The 19,895-nt window shown below is 51.3% G+C and overlaps 1 protein-coding gene across 3 annotated transcripts in view; it reads right to left on the bottom strand.

The window, feature by feature from the left end:
* Positions 1–595: 595 nt before the first annotated feature.
* Positions 596–19,895, bottom strand: part of LOC119958969 (transcriptional-regulating factor 1-like) — a 123,133-nt gene continuing 103,833 nt past the window's right edge. For 2 of the 3 annotated variants that reach the window (XM_038787496.1, XM_038787497.1), the window contains exons 11-16: positions 18,303–18,406; positions 14,502–14,577; positions 11,839–11,927; positions 5,832–5,975; positions 2,009–2,103; positions 596–1,209 (exon numbers count right to left, since the gene is read on the bottom strand). In XM_038787496.1, the coding sequence (XP_038643424.1) occupies positions 861–1,209; positions 2,009–2,103; positions 5,832–5,975; positions 11,839–11,927; positions 14,502–14,577; positions 18,303–18,406 (857 nt within the window). In that variant the 3' untranslated portion in view covers positions 596–860. The remainder of the gene's footprint in view (positions 1,210–2,008; positions 2,104–5,831; positions 5,976–11,838; positions 11,928–14,501; positions 14,578–18,302; positions 18,407–19,895) is intronic. The other variant, XM_038787498.1, reaches the window with a different exon arrangement.

Genomic DNA, 19,895 nt, shown 5'->3' with positions numbered 1-19,895 from the left:
TGATGGAGATTTGCCTTTACTGGCAATCAGACGCCTCTTTGTTGCGGTGTGTGATTGATGGGGCTTCCCTGACTACACGGTTACCTCCCCAACCAGATCTCAGGAGCAGGGTGGGCTTGCTACGTTCTCTGAATTCTCCGCTTTGTGCTTCTGATCGGGAGCTGGCGCGGGGCAGCGTCCAGGTTAAGCTGCGTCCCCGTCGCGGTGGGACTTGAGATCGACCGACGTTGAACGGCTGGGTAGAGCCGGTCACGTTTGATGTCTTGCACACACTTCCGCCAGGTGGGAGATACATTCAATGTAAGTTCATCGTTAATTGCTTTTGAGTAAGAGAGAGAGAGAGCCACCTGGGAGACATCTTGGAAATGAAAAATGAAAATCGCTTATTGTCACAAGTCGGCTTCAAATGAAGTTACTGTGAAAAGCCCCTAGTCGCCACATTCCGGCGCCTGTTTGGGGAGGCTGGTACGGGAATTGAACCGTGCTGCTGGCCTGCCTTGGTCTGCTTTAAAAGCCAGAGATTGAGCCCTGTGCTAAACCAGCCCTAGTATTTTGTAAAATCACCACCTTTAAAACAAGAGGAACAAAAGGGGGGGGGGGGGGGGGGAGAGGGGAAAGCAGGGAGAGGGGATTTATGAATTCACCAAAAATGCTACGTCAATTAAAATAACAAAAATATATCATTTCAATATTAAGAGCTACCGATGAGAGAAAATGAATGAAGTCATTCGTCTCAATACTGTAAATGCTCATTGGTAAAGGAGTTTAGACGCTGTCGGTATCAAACAAAAGTCACTGTTCACTGATGAAGTTTGTGGTCTGGACCCTCTGTAATCCTGAGGCCGTTCAAGTCCTCGTGGTTAGTGCTTTGCAAAGAATTGTCTCCGCCCATTTCTCTCTCCCTCTCGAGCCGGTTGCAAGAAAATGTTCTGGCACTTCTCCTTGGCGAGGTGCACTTTGGCATCCTGGTGGTAGAGAGGGGGCAGGCTCGTGCAGGTCATCGCCTCCGACATGGCCTCCAGCTGCTCCTGGATCTCTCGGTTCTCCCAGCTGGCATAGGCTGGCACCGGGGCGGCCACCGGTTTAGCTAGCGTCGCCCCCGTGTAGGTGACCGGAGGGTAAAGGGCATCGTGAGCCCTATGCTGCCAGTCATCCTGTTGCCTGTGGATCTTCATGTGAGCGTTTCGACTCTTGATTTTGTAAAACATCCTACAATTTTTTTTTAGGATTGAGGAGGAGGAGAAAAATGGTCAGTGGGACATTTAACAAACAGGCTCAGTCTGTGACTGAGGGAACTTGCGTCTAATAGTGTCAGCGTGCCTATCACTGTCAGCGTGACTGGAAGTTTCTGGCTGTGTCTATCTGCCCCTCGTCCTGTCTGTATCTCTGTTCCTGCCTGGGTCTCCAGGTCTGTCTCTCTCTCTCTCTGTGCCTGCCACATTTACACCTACTCTAGGCGCATCTTTAGAAATGAAATTAAAACGGAAATCGCTTATTGGCACAAGTCGGCTTCAAATGAAGTTACTGTGAAAAGCCCCTAGTCGCCACATTCCGGCGCCTGTTCGGGGAGGCTGGTACGGGAATTGAACCGTGCTGCTGGCCTGCCTTGGTCTGCTTTCAAAGCCAGCGATTTAGCCCTGTGCTAAACCAGCTGTTGCTTATTTTTTTGCCCCATTACCTCTCCGACGCTGCACAACTAATTCTCTGGTCTTTCCCGTCTTCCACCCTATCCCAGACCTTCCCTCATGTCTTTTTCCCATTCTCCGCCATTTCACTATATAAAATCTATTGCATTTCTAACTTTGCCCAGTTCTGACGAAAGGTCACAAACGTTAACCCTGTTTCTCACTACGCAGATGCTGCCAGACCTGCTGATGTCTCCAACACTAATCCTGTATTCCTGTCCATCCCGCTCCGTGTCGGAGACCCTCTGTCTCTGTCTCCGTCTGCGTCTCTGACTCTGTCCGCTTTCTCTCGCTGTTAAATGGCTGAGGTCGGGTACACTTACTTTCCACACTGTTTGCAGGGGAAGTTGCCAATGACGGAGGGGCAAGGATCTCCTCGGTGACTAGGCTGGACCGCTTGTAAACTGGGGAATGCCTGCTTTGAATCCAAATGAAACAGCAAAACTTAGAAACATACTCTGAGCCTACGTTATAATGATAAAAATTGCAATTACACCTGCTCACAGGTGTAATCTTAACGTCTACACAAATAGCAACATGAAATAGGAACATTCTTTAATCAGATCCCGGTTACGTTCCCTGACAATATTCACCAAACTTTGGATAAAACCACAATTGACTTGTTCAGTTGGTTCAAACTCATCACAAACTACCTACTGTACCTGTCCTGGGAGTGTTTGATGGGGACAGTGTAGAGGGAGCTTTACTCTGTATCTAACCCCGTGCTGTACCTGTCCTGGGAGTGTTTGATGGGGACAGTGTAGAGGGAGCTTTACTCTGTATCTAACCCCGTGCTGTACCTATCCTGGGAGTGTTTGATGGGGACAGTGTAGAGGGAGCTTTACTCTGTATCTAACCCCGAGCTGTCCCTGTCCTGGGAGGGTTTGATGGGGACAGTGTAGAGGGAGCTTTACTCTGTATCTAACCCCATGCTGTACCTGTCCTGGGAGTGTTTGATGGGGACAGTGTAGAGGGAGCTTTACTCTGTATCTAACCCCGTGCTGTACCTGTCCTGGGAGTGTTTGATGGGGACAGTGTAGAGGGAGCTTTACTCTGTATCTAACCCCGTGCTGTACCTGTCCTGGGAGTGTTTGATGGGGACAGTGTAGAGGGAGCTTTACTCTGTATCTAACCCCGTGCTGTACCTGTCCTGGGAGTGTTTGATGGGGACAGTGTAGAGGGAGCTTTACTCTGTATCTAACCCTGTGCTGTACCTGTCCTGGGAGTGTTTGATGGGGACAGTGTAGAGGGAGCTTTACTCTGTATCTATCCCCGTGCTGTACCTGTCCTGGGAGTGTGTGATGGGGGCAGTGTAGAGGGAGCTTTACTCTGTATCTAACCCCGTGCTGTACCTGTCCTGGGAGTGTTTGATGGGGGCAGTGTAGAGGGAGCTTTACTCTGTATCTAACCCCGTGCTGTACCTGTCCTGGGAGTGTTTGATGGGGACAGTGTAGAGGAAGCTTTACTCTGTATCTAACCCCGTGCTGTACCTGTCCTGGGAGTGTTTGATGGGGACAGTGTAGAGGGAGCTTTACTCTGTATCTAACCCCGTGCTGTACCTGTCCTGGGAGTGTTTGATGGGGACAGTGTAGAGGGAGCTTTACTCTGTATCTAACCCCGTGCTGTACCTGTCCTGGGAGTGTTTGATGGGGACAGTGTAGAGGGAGCTTTACTCTGTATCTAACCCCGTGCTGTACCTGTCCTGCGGAGTGTTTGATGGGGACAGTGTAGAGGGAGCTTTACTCTGTATCTAACCCCGTGCTGTACCTGTCCTGGGAGTGTTTGATGGGGACAGTGTAGAGGGAGCTTTACTCTGTATCTAACCCCGTGCTGTACTTGTCCTGGGAGTGTTTGATGGGGACAGTGTAGAGGGAGCTTTACTCTGTATCTAACCCCGTGCTGTACCTGTCCTGGGAGTGTTTGATGGGGACAGTGTAGAGGGAGCTTTACTCTGTATCTAACCCCATGCTGTACCTGTCCTGGGAGTGTTTGATGGGGACAGTGTAGAGGGAGCTTTACTCTGTATCTAACCCCGTGCTGTACCTGTCCTGGGAGTGTTTGATGGGGACAGTGTAGAGGGAGCTTTACTCTGTATCTAACCCCGTGCTGTACCTGTCCTGGGAGTGTTTGATGGGGACAGTGTAGAGGGAGCTTTACTCTGTATCTAACCCCGTGCTGTACCTGTCCTGGGAGTGTTTGATGGGGACAGTGTAGAGGGAGCTTTACTCTGTATCTAACCCTGTGCTGTACCTGTCCTGGGAGTGTTTGATGGGGACAGTGTAGAGGGAGCTTTACTCTGTATCTATCCCCGTGCTGTACCTATCCTGGGAGTGTGTGATGGGGGCAGTGTAGAGGGAGCTTTACTCTGTATCTAACCCCGTGCTGTACCTGTCCTGGGAGTGTTTGATGGGGGCAGTGTAGAGGGAGCTTTACTCTGTATCTAACCCCGTGCTGTACCTGTCCTGGGAGTGTTTGATGGGGACAGTGTAGAGGAAGCTTTACTCTGTATCTAACCCCGTGCTGTACCTGTCCTGGGAGTGTTTGATGGGGACAGTGTAGAGGGAGCTTTACTCTGTATCTAACCCCGTGCTGTACCTGTCCTGGGAGTGTTTGATGGGGACAGTGTAGAGGGAGCTTTACTCTGTATCTAACCCCGTGCTGTACCTGTCCTGGGAGTGTTTGATGGGGACAGTGTAGAGGGAGCTTTACTCTGTATCTAACCCCGTGCTGTACCTGTCCTGCGGAGTGTTTGATGGGGACAGTGTAGAGGGAGCTTTACTCTGTATCTAACCCCGTGCTGTACCTGTCCTGGGAGTGTTTGATGGGGACAGTGTAGAGGGAGCTTTACTCTGTATCTAACCCCGTGCTGTACCTGTCCTGGGAGTGTTTGATGGGGACAGTGTAGAGGGAGCTTTACTCTGTATCTAACCCCGTGCTGTATCTGTCCTGGGAGTGTTTGATGGGGACAGTGTAGAGGGAGCTTTACTCTGTATCTAACCCCGTGCTGTACCTGTCCTGGGAGTGTTTGATGGGGACAGTGTAGAGGGAGCTTTACTCTGTATCTAACCCCGTGCTGTACCTGTCCTGGGAGTGTTTGATGGGGACAGTGTAGAGGAAGCTTTACTCTGTATCTAACCCCGTGCTGTACCTGTCCTGGGAGTGTTTGATGGGGACAGTGTAGAGGGAGCTTTACTCTGTATCTAACCCCGTGCTGTACCTGTCCTGGGAGTGTTTGATGGGGACAGTGTAGAGGGAGCTTTACTCTGTATCTAACCCCGTGCTGTACCTGTCCTGGGAGTGTTTGATGGGGACAGTGTAGAGGGAGCTTTACTCTGTATCTAACCCCGTGCTGTACCTGTCCTGCGGAGTGTTTGATGGGGACAGTGTAGAGGGAGCTTTACTCTGTATCGATCCCCGTGCTGTACCTGTCCTGGGAGTGTTTGATGGGGACAGTGTCGAGGGAGCTTTACTCTGTATCTATCCCCGTGCTGTACCTGTCCTGGGAGTGTTTGATGGGGACAGTGTAGAGGGAGCTTTACTCTGTATCTAACCCCGTGCTGTACCTGTCCTGGGAGTGTTTGATGGGGACAGTGTAGAGGGAGCTTTACTCTGTATCTATCCCCGTGCTGTATCTGTCCTGGGAGTGTTTGATGGGGACAGTGTAGAGGGAGCTTTACTCTGTATCTATCCCCGTGCTGTACCTGTCCTGGGAGTGTTTGATGGGGACAGTGTAGAGGGAGCTTTACTCTGTATCTAACCCCGTGCTGTACCTGTCCTGGGAGTGTTTGATAGGGGACAGTGTAGAGGGAGCTTTACTCTGTATCTATCCCCGTGCTGTACCTGTCCTGGGAGTGTTTGATGGGGACAGTGTAGAGGGAGCTTTACTCTGTATCTAACCCCGTGCTGTACCTGTCCTGGGAGTGTTTGATGGGGACAGTGTAGAGGGAGCTTTACTCTGTATCTAACCCTGTGCTGTCCCTGTCCTGGGAGTGTTTGATGGGGACAGTGTAGAGGGAGCTTTACTCTGTATCTATCCCCGTGCTGTGGCTTCCTGGGAATGTTTACCATGACCCACAATGAGGAACCTGTTACAGATGTTGCCAGCTGAGTCGCCTCCCTCTGCCACTGTAACAGTTGGAGCCTCACCTCGCAGTCAACGTCTTGCCTGAAGACATTATTCCAATCCTCATCTGTATCCGAGGGTCGATGGCGATGCTTTTTGTTGAATTTGAGACTCTTCTTAAAGTTGTAATAATACTCAACGCATTCTGCAACCAGTTTGGATCTCACCTGTAACAGTTCATCACAATGAATTAGCTGTGAGGTGCCATGCATTAAACATTGAGCAGATTGCTGCACTCTCATTGGACCAAACATACCTTTCCATTTCTTAACTCCTCCTCTTGCTTCCTCTTCAAATGCGCCCAAGCCTGACGCGCCGTGTGGTAGCGAGTTCCACATTCTCAGCGCAAGAGGGTCTCCCTCTAGCCCACTCGCGTGCCTCCGTTATTGAAGACCTTGTGGAACCCTGCCACACAGATCAGGGAAGCCCCAGGTTGGATTACCAGTCAGTGTTGTTCTCATCGATGGGAGTGCTTTCCCAGCGAGGTGATACCCTCCAGATTGCCATATCATGTCCTCCCCTCCTATTTTTAAATCATTTTCCAGGATGTGGACTTTGATGGCTGGGTCAGCCTTTATTACCCATCACTAATTCCCCCAGGAGAAGGTGGCTGTGGGCCACCACCTTGAGCCACCGCAGTCTTTCTGGTGTAGGGACACCCACCGTGCTGTTAGGGAGGTCATTCCGGGATTTCGATCCAGCGACAGTGACGGAACGGCCAATATGTAGATTACATAGAATTTACAGTGCAGAAGGAGGCCATTTGGCCCATCGAGTCTGCACCGACTCCCAGAAAGAGCACCGCACCCACGGTTAACACCTCTACCCTCTCCCCATAACCCAGTAACCCCACCCAACACTAAGGGCAATTTATCATGGCCAATCCACCTAACCTGCACATCTTTGGACTGTGGGAGGAAACCGGAGCACCCGGAGGAAACCCACGCAGACACGGGGAGGACGTGCAGACTCCACACAGACAGTGACCCAAGCCGGGAATCGAACCTGGGACCCTGGAGCTGTGAAGCGATTGTGCTATCCACAATGCTACCGTGCTGCCATATATCCATGTGGGAGAAGGATAAAGGCAGTATGTGTCTGTGATGTACATTTCCATGGAGTATTGTGTTCAGTTTTGGTCTCCTTACCTGAGAAAGGATGTACTGGGGCTGGAGGGTGTGCAGAGGAGATTCACTAGGTTAATCCCAGAGCTGAGGGGGTTGGATTGGGGCAGCACGGTAGCACAGTTGTTAGCACAATTGCTTCACAGCGCCAGGATCCCAGGTTTGATTCCCGGCTTGGGTCACTGTCTGTGCGGAGTCTGAACGTTCTCCCCGTGTGTGCGTGGATTTCCTCCGGGTGCTCCGGTTTCCTCCCACAGTCCAAAGATGTGCGGGTTAGGTGGATTGGCCATGATAAATTGCCCTCAGTGTCCAAAATTGCCCTCAGTGTTGGGTGGGTTACTGGGTTACGGGGACAGAGTGGACGTGTGGACCTTGGGTGGGGTGCTCTTTCCAAGAGTCGGTGCAGACTCGATGGGTCTAATGGCCTCCTTCTGCACTGTAAATTCTATGATTCTATGATTAGGAGGAGAGGTTGAGTAGACTGTGATTGTACTTGTTGGAATTTAGAAGGATGCAGGGGGATCTTATAGAAACATAAAGTTATGAAGGGAATGGATAGGATAGATGTGGGCAGGTTGTTTCCACTGGCGGGTGACAGCAGAACTAGGGGGCATAGCCTCAAAATAAGGGGAAGTAGATTTAGGACTGAGTTTAGGGGAACTTCTTCACCCAAAGGGTTGTGAATCTATGGAATTCCTTGCCCAGTGAAGCAGTTGAGGCTCCTTCATTACATGTTTTTAAGATAAAGATAGATCGTTTTTTCAAGAATTAAGGGTTATGGTGTTCGGGCCGGAAAGTGGAGCTGAGTCCACAAAAGATCAGCCATGATCTAATTGAATGGCGGAGCAGGCTCGAGGGGCCAGACGGCCTACTCCTGCTCCTAGTTCTTATGTTCTTGTAGATGGACGCAGAGAGGATGGTAGAAAGTACGGAGTCCCTGGGCACCTGGACAAAGTGGGTGGCACAGTGGCAATGTCAGTGGACTAGAAATCCAGAGACCTCGGCTAATGCTCCGGGGGCCAAATCCCAACGGCAGCTGGCGGAATTTAATCTCAATGAATAAATCCGGAATGTCAAGCCAGCCTCTGGAACGGCGACCGGGGCAACTGGCATCGATTGTCGTAAAAACCCACCGGGTTCACTGATGTCCTTTCGGGAAGGAAATCTGCCGTCCTTACCCGGTCTGGCCTACATGTGACTCAGGACCCACAGCAATGTGGTTGACTCTTAGTGTGGTTGACTGCCCCTCTGAATTGGCCGATCAAGACACCCAATTCAAGAGGCAATCCACCATTTCTGGTTGTTCATTTTAATTCTGCCCCAGCAGGAGTTTGTGTCTTTAGGAGGGAAGGGGAGAAGATGTTAGTCCTGTGCATAAGGCTGGTTCCTACTGCTCTTTGCAACGCGAAATTCCCCATACAGAGAATCAAGCATGCAACCCAGGCTGACAGCTGAATGCAGTACTGAGGGAGTTCTGCATAGTCCGTAGAATCGCTACAGTGCATTCGGCCCATTGAGTCTGCACCGACCCTCCGAAAGAGCACCCGGTCAGACCCACTCCCCCGCTCTATCCCTGTATCCCCAGTTAACCTTCGCATCCTTGGACACCACGGGCAATTTATCATGGCCAATCCACCTAACCGGCACATCTTTGGACTTGTGGGAGGAAACCGGAGCCCCCGGAGGAAACCCACACAGACACGGGGAGAACACGCAGACTCCGCACAGACAGTGACCCAAGCCGGGGATCGAACCCGGGACCCTGTCGCTGTGAAGCAGCAGTGCCTACCACTGTGCTACCGTGCCACCCCGACAAGCCACTGCTAGGTTCAGCTCGTTGAGGAGTTGGTGTCACACTAGATCCCTGTTAATCAGCCAGAGGGAGGAATCGCATCGCCGGAGCCTGAACTAGACTGGAATTGAAACCTCAGCGATCTTCAATGCGAACCGCCTCCTCTCTTCCTCATCAGCCCATGTCAGGCAGTGACCCCTTGGTGGAGCTCTTGTGACACGTAATGCGAGCGTCAGAGTATCCACAACAGCTCGTTATTCGTGCAGCACCTTTAACTTAGTAAAGTACATCTGCCGAGGTGTTTCACAGGCATGTACACCGTGAAGAAACTGAAACCAAGTCGCTTAATAAAGGTCAACCGGATGGGTTTTAATGAGCATCTTAAAGGAGAGGGCAGAGAAGTGGAGAGATTTGTCCAGGTGTGTGTTGGGGGAGGGGGCGTTTTATAGAGCTTAGGTTATTTTTACAGGGGGGGGGGAGGTTGCGCCCCCCCCCCCCCCCCCCCCCCCCCGGATCTGGAGGACCAGTTTGATGTCCTTTCACCTGAGACCCGTCCGGATTGGAACCTCTATCCCCCGAGGGGGATAAGTGAGGCCCAGGCAGCTGGAAGCATTTAAGGTGATCTGGAGGGAGGTCACAGAATCGGGGAGGGGCTGAGGCCACGGTGAACACCAGGTCGAAACACGCCGGAGCGTTTATCACCCCAAACTGCCCCAGATGATCTAACTAAGGGCGGCACGGCAGCACAGCGGGTAGCACTGCTGCTTCACAGCTCCAGGGTCCCGGGTTCGATTCCCGGCTTGGGTCACTGTCTGTGCGGAGTCTGCACATCCTCCCCGTGTCTGCGTGGGTTTCCTCCGGGTGCTCCGGTTTCCTCCCACAAGTCCCGAAAGACGTGCTTGTTGGGTGAATTGGACATTCTGAATTCTCCTCTGTGTACCCGAACAGGCGCTGGAATGTGGCGACTAGGGGCTTTTCACAGTAACTTCATTGCAGTGTTAATGTCAGCCTACTTAGAACATAGAACATAGAACAGTACAGCACAGAACAGGCCCTTCAGCCCTCGATGTTGTGCCGAGCCATGATCACCCAACTCAAAGCCACGTATCCACCTTATACCCGTAACCCAACAACCCCCCCCCCCCCCGCCCCCCCCCCCCCCCCCACTTTTAACCGTACTTTTTTTTTTAGGACAATTTATCACGGCCAATCCACCTAACCCGCACATCTTTGGACTGTGGGAGGAAACCGGAGCACCCGGAGGAAACCCACGCACACACGGGGAGGACGTAGATTATTATTATCCTGGGCCCAGAACCGGAACGATAATTCTTCACCATCACAGGGTCAGGCAGGTCAGCAGAGCAGAGATACAGCTCAGCCACAATCAGTGACAGAATGGGCTGGATGGGCGAAATGGCCACCTCCCACGTTCTTAAAGGGGGAGCAGAGAGGCAGGGTCCACGGGTCTGCAGCTTAACAACTTCTGAGTTGGGTTCAGACTCGTGTCCCGAAGGCCAATTAGACAAAACCAAGGGCAATGCCCAGAAAGAAATACTTTAATTTCTATAGCGCCACTCACAACATGCCCAAGCTCTTCACTGCCAGTGAAGTATCTCTGAAGGGTTGTCACCTTTCTAATGTTGGAAATGCACAGCTGCTTTACCCAGGAATAGGTCACACAGACAGCAATGTTAGAACGTTCAGACCAGCTCTTTGTGATTTTGATTCAGATAAATACTGGATCCAGGTCACAGGGGAACGTTCCCCAGATTTCACTTGAAATAATACAGTGCGGTCTGCAACACCTCCCTGAGAGGGCCTCAGTTTAATGTCTTATCCAAACACTGTCCCTCTGACAGTGCGGCACTCCCTCAGTACTGACCCTCTGACAGTGCGGAGCTCCCTCAGTACTGACCCTCTGACAGTGCAGCACTCCCTCAGTACTGACCCTCTGACAGTGCAGCGCTCCCTCAGTACTGACCCTCTGACAGTGCGGCACTCCCTCAGTACTGACCCTCCGACAGTGCGGCACTCCCTCAGTACTGACCCTCTGACAGTGCAGCACTCCCTCAGTACTGACCCTCTGACAGTGCGGCACTCCCTCAGTACTGACCCTCTGACAGTGCGGCACTCCCTCAGTACTGACCCTCTGACAGTGCGGAGCTCCCTCAGTACTGACCCTCTGACAGTGCAGCACTCCCCCAGTACTGACCCACTGACAGTGCGGCACTCCCTCAGTACTGACCCTCTGACAGTGCGGCACTCCCTCAGTACTGACCCTCTGACAGTGCGGAGCTCCCTCAGTACTGACCCTCTGACAGTGCAGCACTCCCTCAGTACTGACCCTCTGACAGTGCGGCACTCCCTCAGTACTGACCCTCTGACAGTGCAGCACTCCCTCAGCACTGACCCTCTGACAGTGCGGCACTCCCTCAGTACTGACCCTCTGACAGTGCAGCACTCCCTCAGTACTGACCCTCTGACAGTGCAGCACTCCCTCAGTACTGACCCTCTGACAGTGCGGCACTCCCTCAGTACTGACCCTCTGACAGTGCGGCACTCCCTCAGTACTGACCCTCTGATAGTGCGGCACTCCCTCAGTACTGACCGTCTGACAGTGCAGCACTCCCTCAGTACTGACCCTCTGACAGTGCGGCACTCCCTCAGCACTGACCGTCTGACAGTGCAGCACTCCCTCAGTACTGACCCTCCGACAGTGCAGCACTCCCTCAGTACTGACCCTCTGACAGTGCAGCACTCCCTCAGTACTGACCCTCTGACAGTGCGGCACTCCCTCAGTACTGACCCTCTGACAGTGCGGCACTCCCTCAGTACTGACCCTCTGACAGTGCGGCACTCCCTCAGTACTGACCCTCTGACAGTGCTGTGTTCGTTCTGGCATTGGAAGTGACAGTCTAGCTCTTTGCACTGTGGTCTCTGATTTGAGCCTTGGGTCCCTCTGTGACGTATGAGTGCTGCCCTCTGAATAATTCAGTCCAGAATCATTCCTGTCGTACGGCTTTTTGGACTTTGTAGGACTGCAGAAATAGCAAGTCTCGACGCCCCCCCCCCCCCCCCCACCCCTGCCCCCATGTATTCCTTGTCACATACCATCTTCTGAATCATGTGGAAATCCTTCCTATGTGTCCCAAAGGCTTTATTGAAAACCCTGCGTTCGCTGGGACTCCAGTTACTGCTCCCTGCCGGGTGAAAGAATGAACAGTTAGCAAGATCGAGCACGCTGCAACGTTGCCCACCTGCTCCGAGAGGCTGTCCTCACGCTCGGGGTCTCTGTGCGTCTCCCACAGCACACTGCAAAGCTGCCAGCAGCAGGAAGCAGGTGTCTCCCCCGACCTCCCTGAGCCGCGCTGGGCCCGGGGGGGGGCAGAACCTCGGAGGCAGGAGGCTGTGAGTTCAAATCTCACTCCAGGGACCCGAGTAGAAAACAGATGGGTCTGTGTGTATTTCTGCGGTGTCTTCCTGTCACCTCAACACGCTCTGCAGACAATGAACTACCGTTTTGTCAGCTGTGTGAATGGTGGCAATCTGCACGGATCAGGGAGATCCCTGTAACAACATGGTGACAATGGCCAGCCACACTCCACAGCAACAGAGGGAATCCCCCCACTGCTCCTATAGGTAAAAATAAATTCCAATAAAGGGGCAATATTTTTACATAGAATTTACAGTGCAGAAGGAGGCCATTCGGCCCATTGAGTCTGCACCGGTTCCTGGAAAGAGCACCCTACCCAAGGTTAACACCTCCACCCTAACCCCATAACCCAGTAACCCCACCCAACACTAAAGGCAATTTAACGCGACCAATCCACCTAACCTGCACATCTTTGGACTGTGGGAGGAAACCGGAGCACCCGGAGGAAACCCACGCAGACACGGGGAGGATGTGCAGACTCCGCACAGACAGTGACCCAAGCCGGAATCGAACCTGGGACCCTGGAGCTGTGCAGAGATTGTGCTATCCACAATGCTACCGTGCTGCCCCCTGTTAGGTGGTCAATCCACCTACCCGGCACATCTTTGGGTTGTGGGGGTGAGACCCACGCAGACAGGGGGAGAATGTGCAAACTCCACACGGAGAGTTACCCAGGCCGGGATTGAACCCGGGTCCTCGGCCCCGTGAGGCAGCAGTGCTAACCACTGCACCACTGTGCCACCTTGGTCCTCGGCCCCTATGAAGCAGCAGCGCTAACCACTGCGCCACCGTGTCACCCGGGTCCTCGGTGCCGTGAGGCAGCAGTGCTAACCACTGCGCCACCCTGCCGCCTCACTGCTCTGGTATTATTGGATAGAGCAGACCTTCCTGTCAGATACTCCCGTGACCTTGTTCCCTCTGTAACCTCCTCCAGCCCTACAACAGATCTCTGCATCCCTCCAATTCTGACCTCCTGTGTATCCTCGATTTCCTTCACACCATCATCGGCAAATCAGTCTCCAGCTACCTGAGCCCTGAGCCCCACAATACCTTCCATCAATTGTCTGCCTCTCCTGCCTTCATTAAAGAACATAAAACCTGTCTCTTTCCTATGTGCCTTGATGTCAAATTTCTCTGGTATGTGAAATGCCTTGGAATATTTTAGTATGTTAAAGTCCCCACATCTGTACAAGGTATTGTTAAACTCTCTTACAGGGGCAGCCAAGAAATACAAATTGTAAATGCGGATTACCCCATCTAAAATCATTTTAAAATTCAGCTGTGTTTTTCTCTGAATGAGCGTGTTTCCTCCTTGAAATAGAAAGTGTGTAGATTGTTCCTATTCGTAGAAGTTAGACTTAGACCATAACACATAGGAGCAAAATTAGGCCAACTCGGCCCATCGAGTCTGCTCTGCCAGTCAATCAAGGCTGATATTTTTCTCATCCCCCATTCTCCTGCCTTCTCCCCATAACCCCTGACCCCCTTATTAATCAAATATCTATCTCTGTCTTAAAGACACTCAGTGATTTGGCCTCCACAGCCTTCTGCGGCAAAGAGTTCCACAGATTCAGGCTGAAGAAATTCCTCCTCATCTCTGTTTTAAAGGATCGTCCCTTCAGTCTGAGATTGTGTCCTCTGGTTCTAGTTTTTTCTACAAGTGGGAACATCCTCTCCACGTCCACTCTATCCAGGCCTCGCAGTATCCTGTAAGTTTCAATAAGATCCCCCCTCATCCTTCTAAACTCCAACGAGTACAGACCCAGAGTCCTCAACCTTTCCTCATACGACAAGTTCTTCATTCCAGGGATCTTTCTTGTGAACTTCCTCTGGACCCTTTCCAAGGCCCCAGCACACCCTTCCTTAGATACGGGGCCCAAAACTGCTCACAATACTCCAAATGGGGTCTGACCAGAGCCTTACACAGCCTCAGACGTACATCCCTGCTCTTGTATTCTAGCCCTCTCGACATGAATGCTATCATTGCATTTGCCTTCCTAACTGCCGACTGAACCTGCACGTTAACCTTAAGAGAATCGTGAACAAGGCTCCCAAGTCCCTTTGTGCTTCTGATTTCCGAAGCATTTCCCCATTTAGAAAATAGTCTCTGCCTCCATTCCTCCTTCCAAAGTGCATAACCTCACACATTACCACATTGTATTCCATCTGCCACTTCATTGCCCGCTCTCCTAGCTTGTCCAAGTCCTTCTGCAGCCCCCTGCTTCCTCAATACTACCTGTCCCTCTACAGGTCTTTGACTTCATACTATAAACTACCTGTAGTCAGTAATACCTTACTATTGTAATTTAATGCATATTGAGGAATGTCCTGATTCTCCTACCTGTGTAATGGTAATCAGCCAGTGGATGTGACGTGCATCGGGCTCCATTGTTCAATAACAGCACCTCCAGTGCAGCCTGTGGTTACAATAAATCTCTTTAGCAAATTGGACGGGTGATGAAAATGGAATCAAAATGAAGGCATCAAGTACAAACCGGTAAAAGTTATATCAAACTTCTGTAAAACTCTTTGTCAGGCAGCAGCTGGAGGGTCTCGTACGATTCCCACACTTAGGAAGGATGGCCAGTCCTCGGAGAAGGTGCGGGGGAGGAGATTTTCTGGAACGTTCTCGGGGATGAGGTATTCAGCGAATGTGGCGAGAGATGGGGAGAAGCTGGGATTGTTCTTCCTCGGAGCGGAGAAGGCGATTTAATCGAGGCATTCATCCAGACTGTAAACGTTAACTCCCTTCACATAGACAATTTGGAGTTGGGGACAAAGGGCAATGTGTCCAAGTTTGCAGATGACACAAAGATGAGTGGTAAAGCCAAAAGTGCAGAGGATACTGGAAGTCTGCAGAGGGATTTGGATAGGTTAAGTGAATGGGCTAGGGTCTGGCAGATGGAATACAATGTTGACAAATGTGAGGTTATCCATTTTGGTCAGAATAACAGCAAACGGGATTATTATTTAAATGATAAAATATTAAAGCATGCTGCTGTGCAGAGAGACCTGGGGGTGCTAGTGCATGAGTCACAGAAAGTTGGTTTACAGGTGCAACAGGTGATTAAGAAGGCAAATGGAATTTTGCCCTTCATTGCTAGAGGGATGGAGTTTAAGACTAGGGAGGTTATGTTGCAATTGTATAAGGTGTTAGTGAGGCCACACCTGGAGTATTGTGTTCAGTTTTGGTCTCCTTACTTGAGAAAGGACGTACTGGCGCTGGAGGGTGTGCAGAGGAGATTCACTAGGTTAATCCCAGAGCTGAAGGGGTTGGATTATGAGGAGAGGTTGAGTAGACTGGGACTGTACTCGTTGGAATTTTGGAGGATGAGGGGGGATCTTATAGAAACATTTAAAATTATGAAGGGAATAGATAGGATAAATGCGGGCAGGTTGTTTCCACTGGCGGGTGAAAGCAGAACTAGGGGGCATAGCCTCAAAATAAGGGGAAGTAGATTTAGGACTGAGTTTAGGAGGAACTTCTTCACCCAAAGGGTTGTGAATCTATGGAATTCCATGCCCAGTGAAGCAGTTGAGGCTCCTTCATTACATGTTTTTAAGGTAAAGATAGATAGTTTTTTGAAGATTAAAGGGATTAAGGGTTATGGTGTTCGGGCCGGAAAGTGGAGCTGAGTCCACAAAAGATCAGTCATGATCTCATTGAATGGCGGAGCAGGCTCGAGGGGCCAGATGGCCGACTCCTGCTCCTAGTTCTTATGTTCTCTCTCCGCAGACACCGTCAGACCCGCTGAGATTGTCCAGCATGTTCTGTTTTTGTTTCAGATTCCAGCATCCGCAGTCATTTGCTTTTATCGTTGAAAATTAGGAAGGGGTTTGGACAGAGGAGAAAGTGTTTTCCAGTTGGCGCGAGGGTGGGTAACCAGGGTGGGGAGGGGGGCCCAGATTGAAGAGAATCGAGAACAGAACCGGGGGGGGGGGGGGGGGGGGGATGAGGAGAATGTGTATTTTTGACACAGCGAGTTGTTGTGATCGGGAAGGGTCTGCCTGAAAGGGCGGTGAAAGCAGATTCAACAGGAACTTCCCAAAGGGAAATACTCAGGAAGGGGAAATTTGCAGGACTGTGGGGGATATAGGGGTGGGAGGGGGGGGGGGGGGGGGGGGGACTGATACTCAGCACAGACATATTGGGCTGAATGGCCTTCGGTGTTGCAGGATTGTTTGAGTTACACAGAGTGAGGAGGTGAAGGAAATCAGTATTAGTAGAGAAATGGTTTTGTGGAAATTGATGGGATTGAAGGTGGATAATCTCCAGGACCAGACAATCTTCATCCCAGAGTTCTCAAGGAAGTGGCCCGAGAAATCCATCATGGCCATTTTCCAAAATTCTTTGGATTCTGGAATGGTTCCTACAGATTGGAGGGTAGCGAATGTAACCCCGCTATTCAAAAAGGGAGGGAGAGAGAAAACAGGGAACTATAGACCAGTGAGCCTAACGTCGGTAGTAGGGAAGTTGCTGGAGTCAATTATCAAGGATTTCCTATCACAGCATTTGGAAAGCAGAGATGTAATCAGACAAAGTCAGCAGGGATTTACAAAAGGGAAACCATGCTTGACAAATCTACTGGAATTCTTTGAAGATGTACCGAATTGAGTTGACCAGGGAGAACTGGTGGATGTGGTTTATTTAGACTTTCAGAAGGCTTTCGACAAGGTCTCACAGAGCAGATTAATATGTAAAGTTAAAGCGTATGGGATTGTGGGTACCGTTGAGATGGATAGAAAGCTGGTTAGCAGACAGGAAGCAAAACATTGGAATAAATGGGTCTTTGTCTGATTGGCAGGCAGTGACTAGTGGGGTACCGCAGGGATCTGTGCTGGGACCCCAACTGTTCACATTATATATTAATGATCTGGACCAGGGAGCAAAGTGTATGATCTCCAGATTTGCAGATGACACAAAGTTGGGTGGGAGGGTGAGCTGTGAGGAGGATGTAGAGATGCTTCAGTGGGATTTGGACAGGCTGAGTGAGTGGGTACATGCACGGCAGATGCAGTATAATGTGGAGAAATGTGAGGTTATCCACTTCGGTAGCAACAATAGGAAGGCAAATTATTATTTGAATGGGTGTAAATTGAGAGACGGATACTCAGCGAGACCTTGGTGTCCTCGTGCATCAGTCGCTGAAAGTAAGCGGGCAGGTACAGCCGGCAGTAAAGAAGGCAAATGGGATGTAGGCTTCATAGTGAGAGGATTTGAGTACAGAATAGAGATGTTTTACTGCAATTGTATAGGGCATTGGTGAGGCCACACCTGGAGTATTGTGGGCAGTTTTGGTGTCCTTATCTGGGGAAGGATGTTCTTGCTATGGAGGGAGAGCAGCGAAGGTTTACCAGGCTGATTCCTTGGGGGGGGGGGGGGGGGGGGGGGGGCTGTCAAATGAGGAGAGACGAAGTCGGTTAGGATTATATTCATTGGAGTTTCGAAGAGTGAGAGGCGATCTCATAGAAACTTACATCATTCTAACAGGATTAGACAGGGTAGATTCAGAAAGAATGTTCCCGATGGTGGGGGGAGTCCAGAACTAGGGGTTTGAGGATAAGGGGTAAACCTTTTAGGACTGAGGTGAGGAGACATTTCTTCACCCAGAGAGCGGGGAATCTGTGCAATTCACTATCACAGAAAGTCGTTGAGGCCAAACCATTGTGTAATTTCGAGAAGAAATTAGATACAGCTCTTGGGGCTAAAGGGGGGGGGTCAAGGGATATGGGGGGGGGGGAGTGGGATCAGGGTATTGAACTTGATGATCAGCCATGATCATAATGAATGGGAGAGCAGGCTCGAAGGGCCGAATGGTCTCCTGCTCCTATTTTCTACGCATGTATTTTCACAGTAACGTCACTGCTGTGGCAAAGGGGCTGGTTTAGCACAGGGGGCTAAGCAGCTGGCTTGTAATGCAGAACACAGCCTCCCCAAACAGGCGCCGGAATGTGGCGACTAGGGGCCTTTCACAGTTACTAAGCGATTGTTACTATCATTCTGTAAGTCCCCTTGTGACACGAATGAAGATTATTACGGCTGTGTTTCTGTGTGTGCCACACCGTTCGCGCGCCATGTCACACGTTACTCATTCACCGCATCCTAAACTATTTCCTGGAAAGGTAAGGTGCAAAGATTTACCATGATGTCACCGTTCAACTCGGAGAGACAGTGCAGGGTGAACTCACGGTTCAGCCCCCCTCCCGGCAACGCGCTGGAACAGGCCAAGTTCAGCAAGTCTTCCACTGAAAGAATTGAACACGCCAGTGAATAGGATTCTCAGTGTGGATATCAGATCATTCCTTGATTACATACGGACATGCGTTCAGACAAGGAGCAGGCATGGGTTAATTGGCTCCTCTATTTAGTAGAAAGAGACGTTTGCATTTAGACGCTGTCACACATGCTCGGTATTTCCAGCATCTGTTGCTGTTATTTCAGAAAATTTCGCATTTGCGTTTCTATATAGGCCCTTTCACAACCCCCAGGACCTCCCCCACAGCGCTTCACAATCGGTGAAGTGTAATCACGGAGGGCGGCATTGCTATCACAGTGGTTAGCACAGTGGCTTCACAGCTCCAGTGTCCCCCGGGTTCGATTCCGGCCACGGCTTACTGTGCGGAGTCTGCACGTCCTCCCCATGTCTGCGTGGGTTTCGGCCAAGCTAAGTTGCCCTCAGTGCCCAAAAAAGGTTAGGTGGGGTTACGGGGATAGGGTGGAGGCGTGGGCTTGGGTAGGCTGCTCTTTCCAAGGGCCGGTGCAGACTCGATGGGCCGAATGGCCTCCTTCTGCACTGTAAATTCTACGATTTTGTAGCAAACGTAGCAAACGCAGCAGCCAATTTGCTCACAGCGAGTTCCCGCAACCAGCAACACGCGAATGGCCGGATAACCTGTTCCGCTGATGTTGGCCGAGGGGTGAATATGGGACCCAGGACCGCAGGGAGGATTCTTCCTCTCCTGGCCTTGGGCTCTTTTACACTCACTCGAGAGGGCAGATTGGGCTTCGGTTTAACATCTTTTACAAAAGCGACAGGACCAGCAATGCAGCAGTCCCTCCGTGCAGCATTCAGGCGTGAACCTAGATTTTTGCTTTCCGATCGCGCCACTCCCAGACTCCCAGGCGAGCGGGATACCCACTGGACTGGAGCAGGAATGGAAAATATCTTCCGCAAGGTGACCTTTTCCCACGGTGGGTTTCCCGGTTACTCGAAGGGGGTTGGAAGGAGCTGAGCACACAATCGGTCATCGGACATTAACGAGCTGTTATTCCACTTGGGTCTCCTGTCGTGTTCAGTCCACCCGCCGGAGGTGTGAACTGGCCCGCAACTCGGTCTTTCTGGCCGCAGATATACGGGGCCTGAGTTCTTCGACGCCGGGATTCTCCGGGGGCTGCCCCACAACGGGAAACGCCACCCACCAGCCGGCATCCCGCCGGCGTGCCGCACTGGAAATCTGGTGCGGCGGGATAGGGAAACCTGCCCCTGGTGTACTTCACACCGACTGGAGGGCAGAGGCTGGAGGCAGATTCACCGGACAAAGGGTTGGGCATTTAGCATTGAGACGAGGAGGAATTCCTTCAGTCGAGGTGGTGAAGGGAATGAAGGAATGTGGCAGACAGTGCAGACAAGTGGAGTGGAGGCAAAGGATCAGCCACGGCCTTACTGAATGGCAGGGCAGGCTCGAGGGGCCGAATGGCCTCCTCCAGCTCCTATCTCCGATGTTTTCCCTGGAA

This window comes from Scyliorhinus canicula, chromosome 31 (genome assembly GCF_902713615.1).
Source record: "Scyliorhinus canicula chromosome 31, sScyCan1.1, whole genome shotgun sequence".
Classification (NCBI taxonomy): Eukaryota; Metazoa; Chordata; class Chondrichthyes; order Carcharhiniformes; family Scyliorhinidae; genus Scyliorhinus; species Scyliorhinus canicula.
This window is presented reverse-complemented; position numbering and strand designations above follow the sequence as displayed.